Source organism: Erinaceus europaeus, chromosome 14 (genome assembly GCF_950295315.1).
Source record: "Erinaceus europaeus chromosome 14, mEriEur2.1, whole genome shotgun sequence".
In the NCBI taxonomy this organism is placed as follows: domain Eukaryota; kingdom Metazoa; phylum Chordata; class Mammalia; order Eulipotyphla; family Erinaceidae; genus Erinaceus; species Erinaceus europaeus.
Window position 1 is genome coordinate 2,515,028 of NC_080175.1, and position 9,368 is coordinate 2,524,395.

General features: G+C 52.9%; 1 protein-coding gene across 1 annotated transcript in view; it reads right to left on the minus strand.

Annotated features, from left to right (window-relative positions):
* DOCK1 (dedicator of cytokinesis 1) overlaps positions 1 to 8,926 on the minus strand; it is a 319,977-nt gene extending 311,051 nt beyond the window's left edge. The window contains exons 1-2 of the mRNA XM_060171089.1: positions 8,682 to 8,926; positions 2,977 to 3,085 (exon numbers count right to left, since the gene is read on the minus strand). Coding sequence (XP_060027072.1) covers positions 2,977 to 3,085; positions 8,682 to 8,911 — 339 coding nt within the window. The 5' untranslated portion in view covers positions 8,912 to 8,926. The remainder of the gene's footprint in view (positions 1 to 2,976; positions 3,086 to 8,681) is intronic.
* Between the last annotated feature and the right edge of the window lie 442 nt (positions 8,927 to 9,368).

Genomic DNA, 9,368 nt, shown 5'->3' on the forward strand with positions numbered 1-9,368 from the left:
AAAGGAGTGGGTTCTTCTGGGAGATGAGGTGTGCAGAGCTAAGTGGGAGGCAGCTGGATGCCAGAGAGGAGAGGGAAGCAGGACACACACACACACACACACACACACACACACACCCTGGTACAAACACCCGCGGCTCTGTGTCCTAAGGAAGAGAAGGTGTCGGCCCCAGGTGCGCACGTCAGTCAGTGTCTGTGAGTCTTTCCTCCCTTGGCAATCAGTGGGATAAAGTAGCTTTCAACGAGATTTCTTAAAGGAGACCCAGTGCTGTGAAGAACAGACATAGGCTGTCAGTCAGAGTGGTTCCAACGAGAATGATATGGTCTTATTGGTGATTGTTCTGAAACTTCAGGATAGCCAGCTGAGCACACACATCGCCACACACCACAGGACCCGGGTTCAAACCCCCGGGCACCACCTGCCAGGGGGAAGCTTCACAGGCGGTGAAGCAGGTACTGGAGGGCTCTCTCTTCCTCTCTATCTCCTTTTCCTCTCGATGTCTCCCTGTCCTATCAAACCAAAGAAGTAAAAACAAGGGGTGGGGGCAGGGAGAAGGGATGGCCACCAGGAGCAGTGGATTCCTTCCAGGTAGCGAGCACCAGCAATAACCTGACTGCTGGTCTGCCCTCGTGTGCCCTCCTAGGACCAGAAGCGCAGGTGGCAGGAAGGAGAAGGCCACCAGACGCCAGGCACCGACCTCTCAACGGGGAGCACATGGAGAGAACCCTGACCCACCCCAGGAACCACCGCAAGGCGGCGGGTGGCAGCCAAGGGAGTCTCTTTGCAGATAGGAGCCGTGACAGAGATCGAGGGTCAACAGATATGGCAGACAACAGCCCCAGGGAGCCAGCCGGCACGTGGGCACAAGGGTCACTTCCTGGAGTTCTCGAGGGGGGTGGGGGGGATCCTTGTCAGAAACTAATTACACTGTTCTTGTATTTAATCAGGTGCTGAGGGCCGCTGTTGTTCCTTAATCATTAAAGAGAAGACAATTCATGCCGGAAAAAGACAAAGTAGCCCTCGACGAGCCCGTCAGCAGAGCTGCAGGTGCCCAGGCAGGCTGTGCCCTCACACGCCAGCCCTCGGGAGCCTCTCCCCTGCGCCTCTCCCCAGCTCAAGGCACCCTGCTGAACGTACGGGGTCTCCCAAGGGAGAAATCACTCTGCTTGAGTTATGGCAGTGTCACGGCCTCAGTTCCTGGAGAATAATGCTGCTAAGCCTCGCCTCAAAATCACACTCCCAGGCACAGGACTCCGGTGAAACCAAGAGTAATGTCACGAGGGAAGTGACAGGCTGAAGAAGCAAGGACGTCGGGAGACTGACCCCCTCCCTGGAGGGGCCGTGGGGCTCTGGGCAGACCCTGCGAAACCCCCGCCTTTGCACTTGCCCACAGCCCTGTTTTCCATAGCTGAAATAGCTCTAGCGCTTTGGAAAGTGAAGAATATCACCCAGCCCAGGAGACAGCTCAGTGGTAAGAACTCAGACTTGCAAGAACAGGGCACTGGGCTCAATCCTGGCAGTGGATGTGCCACAGCGATGCTCTGGTTCTCCTTCTCTCTGTGTCAATAAACAAAGGCCTTAAAAAGTTGGGGGAGGGAACTGGGCGGTAGCGCAGCGGGTTTAGCGCAGGTGGCGCAAAGCACAAGGACCGGCGTAAGGATCCCAGTTCGAGCCCCCGGCTCCCCACCTGCAGGGGAGTCACTTCACAAGCGGTGAAGCAGGTCTGCAGGTATCTGTCTTTCTCTCCCCCTCTCTGTCTTCCCCTCCTCTCTGCATTTCTTTCTGTCCTATCCAACAAAAACAGCTGTGACAATAATAGCAATAACAACTGCAACAGGGCAACAAAATGGGAAAAATGGCCTCCAGGAGCAGTGGATTCGTAGTGCCGGCACCGAGACCAAAAAAAAAAAAGTGGGGGTAGACAGCATAAGTGTTATGCAAAGAGATTCACAGGGTAGGCTCCAAAGTCCCTTAAACCATCACACACCAGAGCTGAGCAGTGCTCTGGGACAATCGGTGGCTTGGGAATGACATCACGCTGCCAGTATCATCGGCCCAGAGCTTGCAAGGACGGCCTGCAGAGCTCCGTCTCCAGGGCACCTGGCTTGATTTTCTTTCTTTCTTTTTTCTTTTAATCTGACATCCAATTCACATCGAGATGGAGACGTCACACGGGAAGCTCCACAGGCTGAGCCTCGGCACAGCGTCACCGTGGAGATGAAAGGAACCCGGGGACTTTGGCGTCTGGCGACGCCGGAGCCTGTGCTCCCAATGACACGACACATGTCTGAACCTCGCTTCCAGACAGAACGGGACACGTTCTCCCTTGCAAGAGTTGTCAAGACAGAGGCTGGCTTTCCGGAATGATGCAGCAAAGGAACAAGAAGTAGAAAGAGAGAGGAGACTCAGCTGCAAGGAGCTGCCGTTTAATCCTTGCGAGAATTCTGACTCTGTGCAAACCGTTCGGCTCACGGAACTCTCCAGGAAGATGTGGGAGTGTGGGAGTCCCAGGGGCCCACAGACCTCACTGGGCATGAGGTCTTTCTTCCTGGAGATGGCCTGGCTGGAAGAAATCACCAGAAGAGGCGAGAAGAGGAGGCGCCGGGGCCAGTGGGGCTCCTGGCTCTGCAGCCCAGGACAGGAGGCTCCAGGCTCCAGGCTCCATCCAGGCCGGGAGGCCAGCTCTGCAGGGAGCACCTCCCACACCCAGGCAGAGACGGCGGTGCCCCCAGAAGCCTTGCTGTTGCCACCTCCGGCAGATACAGAGCTTGTCCCTGGAGGGGAGCAGGAGGTGAGGGCCGGCCCGGCTCAGAGCTGGCCCGGCTCAGAGCCAGCACAGAGGAAGGGGGACTCAGGACCTGCATCGCACGGAAGCAGCCTTGGGCTTCAGCCCGGCTTCAGCAGGAGGCAAGGTGGGCCCTCCGCCCTGCGTCCGTAGGTGGGCCTTGAACCTACGGCGGCGGCGTGGGGGCTTACCTTCACGCGGACGGTCTGGTCCGACAGGCTGTTCATCATGCTGTTGATGGAGCGGAAGAGCTGCACCAAGGACTCCCGGAAATCGGCCTCACCCTTGTTCTCGTACAGCCTGCAAAAGGGTTGGCACGGTGGGGCCCGGGCCACTGTGTGGGCTCCCCGCAGTATCGCCGCTGCGCGACGCAGCTTAGAAATCAGGAAGCGGAGAGGCCAGGCGCGGCGCACCTGGTTGAGCGCACACATTACAGCGCACTAGGAGCCTGGTTCAAGCCCCTGGTCCCCAACTGCAGGGGAAAAGCTTCAGGAGTGGCAAAGCAGGGTGGGTGTCTCTCTGCCTCTCTATCTCCCCTTCCCCTCTCAATCCCTCTCTGTCTCTATCCAATACTAAATGAATAAAAAGACTAAAAAGAAAGAGCTTAGGAATGGCTGCACCCGTCTGAATGCACAAGTCCCCATGTGCAAGGACCCAGGTTCAAGGCCCGCCCCAGACCTGCGGGGGGGGGAAGCTTCATGAGTGCTGGAGCCTGTACTGCTGGTATCTCTCTATCTCTTTCTCTCTCCCGGTCTCCCCTTTCTTCTGCCTCTATCCAATAAATAAATGTTTCTGTAAAATTTTTATTTATTTAAAAAGAAAGAAAGAAATCCAGAAATCAACAGAAAGTGAAGGAGAGAAGAAAGAAGAGAGAAGAAGAGAGAGAAGGGAAGAATGGAGAAATCTGGCTCCCACTCTTCCCCGAAGACATGCCACTCATGATCTGCTGTGGGAGGGGTTTGTTTTGTTTGTTTGTTTGTTTCCTGACAGTGTTTTTGAAACCCTTAAGGTCCCCCAGTTGGTAATCATAAAGAAACTTAAGTCTGACCTGGTTTTGAAGCCACTGGAAAATGGTATTATATACTGAACTGAACGGTCTCAGTCTTAAGTGGGATTGAGCATATGGGGGAGGGGAGAGGGAGCAAGGAGGCTGGACAAGGTGGGGTAAAGGCTCTGAGGGGGAGAAGGGAGGAGGGAGGAGGGAGAACTTCTCCACTGTAAAGTCAGCTCGCAGAACAGGACCCCACGCGCCGCACTCATGTCACGCCACTACGCTGCTTTAGGAAGTCACCTGCCATCAATTCTTGCTCTACTAAAGCATAACTTAAAAAGAGAAAGAAAGAAAGATAAAAGGAACCGGTATTATAGGGCCGGGGAGACAGCATTCCTGCCTGAGCCACCAACGGCCCGAGTGTAATCCCTGCATCATCCTGAGTCACAGCTGAGCAGTGAAAAAGAAAAATGAAGAGAAAAGAAAGAAAAAGAAAAAGCATTCTAACAGTAAGCTCAAGATCGTGCTATTTCAGAACAGTGACACTGGACGTGCTGGAAGGTGGGAGGCAGTAAGGAACCTGGAAGGACGAGGAGACAGAATGTGACTACGGGCCAGGTACATACATATCACCAGGCCCCAGGCCCCAGGTTTGAGCCCCGCTCCCCCCCTGCAGGAGGGACCCTTCACAAGTGCTGAAGCAGGTCTGTTGCTGTCTCTTCTCCCTCTGTACTTCCCCTCCCCTCTCAATTTCTCTCTGTCCTATTAAAAAAAACCAAAAAAACATAGGGGGTCGGGCGGGGGCGCAGCGGGTTAAGCGCACGTGGCGCAAAGCGCAGGGACCGGCGTAAGGATCCCGGTTCGAGCCCCTGGCTCCCCACCTGCAGGGGAGTCGCTTCACAGGCGGTGAAGCAGGTCTGCAGGTGTCTGTCTTTCTCTCCCCCTCTCTGTCTTCCCCTCCTCTCTCCATTTCTCTCTGTCCTATCCATGAATGATGACATCAATAACAACAACAATAACTACAGCAATAAAACAAGGGCAGCAAAAGGGAACAAATAAAAAGATAAAATAAAAGATAAAATAAAAATAGAAAATTAATGGAATTTTTTAATTAAAAAAAAGAATATGAATAAAAGCCATCATTCCCTGCCCTCCTTAAATGCAATGATCGTAAATGAGCAGTGAAGGACTTTCTGTCTGTTAACTAGATGCTACTTGTGTGGCACATCTGAAACAAGTTGTTCACAACCAGTAAGTCATGTTCACCTAGAGCAAGCCGCAGGTGACAGGCAGAAACAGCAGGGGAAAGAGGAGTGAGCAGATCAGAGGAAGAGAGCTTTGGAAATTTCCCCAGCAGGTCTGAGGCAGGGCGCCTCTGTTTGCTGGCTTTCTGCAGTGAATGTGATCCACCCACACAGAAAAGAGACAAAACAAAACCCAGCAGGGGAGACGGCGGGCAGGGGGGGAACTTTCAGAGAGGTCTTCTCAGGAAGCAAATGTCTCTGGGCTGGGGTTTTCAAATGCCTGTCCTCATTTTAACACCAGTGAGCTTTCTGTGGAGAACACCACAGACCACAAAGGACAGGTCTGCATCATGAGGGAGACCATCAGCCCCCCTGCCTTCCTCAATCCAGTGCCCGCTCTGGGCTCTCTGGCAGAATCACCAGAATCAGGCCCTGAACACCAGCTGCCTTAGAAAACTCAGCAGGGGGAGCCGGCCGGTAGCGCGCACGTGGCGCTAAGCACAAGGACCAGCGCAAGGATCCCGGTTCACGCCCCCATCTCCCCACCTGCAGGGAAGTCACGTCACAGGCGGTGAAGCAGGTCTGCAGGTGTCTGTCTTTCTCTCCCCCTCTGTCTTCCCCTCCTCTCTCCATTTCTCTCTGTCTTTTTTTTCCTTTTTTTTATTTTTTTTTTATTATTGGGGAATTAATGTTTTACACTCAACAGTAAGTACAATAGTCTGTACATGCATAACATTCCCCAGTTTCCCATATAACAATACAATCCCACTAGGTCCTCTGAATCCTTCTTGAACCTGTATTCTCCCCGCCCACCCACCCCAGAGTCTTTTACTTTGGTGCGATACGCCAATTCCAGTTCAGGTTCTACTTGTGTTTTCTTTTCTGATCTTGTTTTTCAACTTCTGCCTGAGAGTGAGACCATCCCATATTCATCCTTCTGTTTCTGACTGATTTCACTCAACATGATTTTTTCATTTCTCTCTGTCTTATCCAACAACGAGAGCAATAACAATAACAACAACTATAGCAATAATAAAAACACAAGGGCAACAAAAGGGAAAACAAATAAATTATTATTTAAAAAAAATCTTTAAAAAAAAACACGGCAGGAAGGAGGAACACTCAAAGACCTCGGAGGTTTATTGTGACTGCAGGATGGAAACCACACTCTCTGCTGCCAGCTGGGGGTGCGGCCGTGTGTCCCGCACGGTGGTGGATGTGCAGGTAAGAAAGTTCCCACAGGGAAGCTGCAGAGGGACCGGAGGCCCCTGTGTGGTCTGAATGTCACGGTTCTCTTCCACGTCTCACCTCCCCCCCCCCATAGAATCTGTAAAACATAACTGCTTAGCAGGGCTTTGGGACTGCAGACTTCAATTTAGGCTGGGGAACTGCTCCAGACTAATAGCTCATGCGCTGAGAGCCTGAGGCCCCAGCTGAGTCCCGACATGGCTTAAAAACAAACACAATATCAGGGCCGGGTGATGGTGCACCTCCTCACACTACACGGCTCAAGGACCCGGGTTCAAGCTCCTGGTCCCCACCTGCAGGGGGGCGGCTTCACGAGTGGTGAAGCAGGGCTGCAGCAATCTCTTGGTCTCTCCGTCTCTCTCTCCCCGTCACCTCTCAACTTCCCTCTGTCTCTATCCAGTAATAAATAAAATGAAAACTTAAACACACACATAACATCATCACTGGCCAATGGGGTGTTTTGATCTTACATGAAACAAACAAAAAAGCCAAAGAGTTATTACTGTGAAAGAGAGAGAGCGAGGGGGAGGGAGAGGGAGAGGGAGAGAGAGAGAGAGAGAGTAAATAAACTTTAAAGTTAAAAACTAAATTTAAGAAAGAAGGAAGAGGGGGAGGAGGAGTCACCACAAAAGAATCGACATCAGATCGCCAGCACAGGCCAACATCACTCCTGGTGGGTGACCCAGAGCAGCCTCACTGCAAAAGAACCAGCTAAGGGCAGGAGAGACAGCATAGTGGTTATGCAGAGAGGTTCTCACGCCTGAGGCTCTGAGGGCCCAAGTTCAATCCCCGGCACCCCAAAGCCAGAGCAGAGCAGTTCTCTGCTGAAGAAAATAAAAAAGAAAATGGACAGGGGGTCGGGCGGTAGCGCAGCGGGTTACGTGCACGTGGCGCAAAGCGCAAGGACCGGCGTAAGGATCCCGGTTCGAGCCCCCGGCTCCCCACCTGCAGGGGAGTCGCTTCACAGGCAGTGAAGCAGGTCTGCAGGTGTCTGTCTTTCTCTCTCCCTCTCTGTCTTCCCCTCCTCTCTCCATTTCTCTCTGCCCTATGCAACAACGACAACGACATCAATAACAACAACAATAATAACTACAACAACAAGAAAAAACAGTAAGGGCAACAAAAAGGGAAAAATAGATATAAAAAAAGAGAAAATGAAGCCAGCTAGGTTCAGTACCCCAACACTCCACCTCTGCCTGCCAGAGCTCCATCCTCAGAGCTAGAAGCCCGGCATCCACGAGGAGCCCCCTCTACCAGAGTCCATCTCTTGATCTAATGAGTTTTAGGGGGGAAAGTTATTAGTGTTCCTTATCCTATAATAAGGTCAAGGGCCAGGCGGTGGTGCACCTTTTTAAGCGAACACATGACCCAGGTTGAAGCCCCTGTCCCTACCTGCAGAAGGGAAGCTTCGCAAACAGTGAAGAGGGGCTGCAGGTGTCTCTCTCTCTCTCTCTCTCTCTCTCTCTCTATCTCCCCCCTCTCAATTTCTGTCTCTATCCAGTAATAACTAAAATAATAATAATAATAATGCCAGGCACGCCCTTGTCCCCTTTCAAGTTCAAAGCCAGTTCACAGACCCTTCCAGGGAGCAGGTGAAATACTGAGTGTCAGGAACATGGGCCTTTAGAAGCCTGTCACAGCGGCTGGAGGCAACAGGACGGAGGAAGGGAACCCCGGGCTTTGCATCGTCACTGCCTGTTGGTTTTCAAGTGTGTGCCCGTGGCAGGAGATTTTTACACACGGGAGAGCAGGGCCACGGGAGAGCAGGGCCGCGGGCGCACACCCGCACAGCCTCGCGGGGATGCACACACTGCAGTCCAGGGTGGGCGCCCCATCCTGCAGTGGTGCTGGAGCCTGTCGCTCTTCCCAGAGGAAAGAACAGGTAACGCCTGTCGGGCAGCCCCCTGCTCAGTCCTCCATTGCTGACACTGTGGCCTATTTACATCATCATTGGTTTGCCTGATCTATCTTCTTTCTGACTCGAGACCCGCCCTGCCTTCAGGGTGTTAATTAATCCCACCGGTTAAAACCTTCGCAACAGTTGCTAAGGGAGTTTCTACCATTAGCCGGCTCTTTCCTTTTCTCCACCCCCTTTCCTAGCCATTTCCTTTCCCGACTTGCCACTTTGGGAGTTCTAAGATATAAAAGCGTGGTCTCTGATCACGCTCCACCACGAGTTCCTGGTGTCTCTGCCACATCGCTGAATCAGCAGCAGCCCAGGCTGGCTCCGGTCAAGTTCTCTCCAACCCAGACAGCAAGGACGTGCCCGGGAAGGAAAGCCCAACAGACGCCAACCAGGTCTTGTGCTGCTGCGCTGAGCGAGAGAGCGAGGGAGAGGAGGAGAGAGTGGAGCAGGAGGGAAAGGAGAGGGGAGGGAGAGAAGGACCGCAGTGGGATGCCAGAGGATACCTACTGGTTGAAGAGCACGCGTGAGCGCACAATGAACTTGAAGATGTACTCCAGCGCCTTCATGGCTCGGGACAGCTGCTCGCTGACGCCCGGCTTCTCGGCGTTGTCCACGTAGTTACGCAAGACTTTGGTCAGCTTCCTGTTCATGAACGAGGGAGAGGCAGATGAGCGAACACGCCGCTGTGAGTCCTCAAGGCTCGCCGGAGCAGACACTCCCCTGGCTGCTCCCGACATGGGCCTCGCCCGGGGCCCCTAGAGGGAGAGCGTGGCCCATGGAAGAGATTGCGGGGGAGCCGGGCCAATGTTTTCCTGAGCCTGGAAATGCAGCAGGCTACTGACGGCTCACCGCACAGCCAGACCACAGTGGGGCTTCTCGATTTACAGCCCAGGCTAAGAAAGGCAGACCAGCCTTCCCAGTAACGAGACTGGGGGTCGTCTCTTTATAGTTCCAAAGAGGCACCAATAATAAAAAATAAAAAAAAAATGACAGGAGAGCATGATGCTGAAAATGTCCTGGAAGTAGACAACACTCACACGGCACTGTGGAGCTAAAGCCACACACTGGATTTTACTACCCAGCATGGTTGAAATGGTAACTTTCACGATATGCGTACCTGCCACAATTGTTTTAAAAAAGCATCATACCAGACAGTATTTGCAAATGGAAACCTTCTCAGCTACCTCTCTTTAC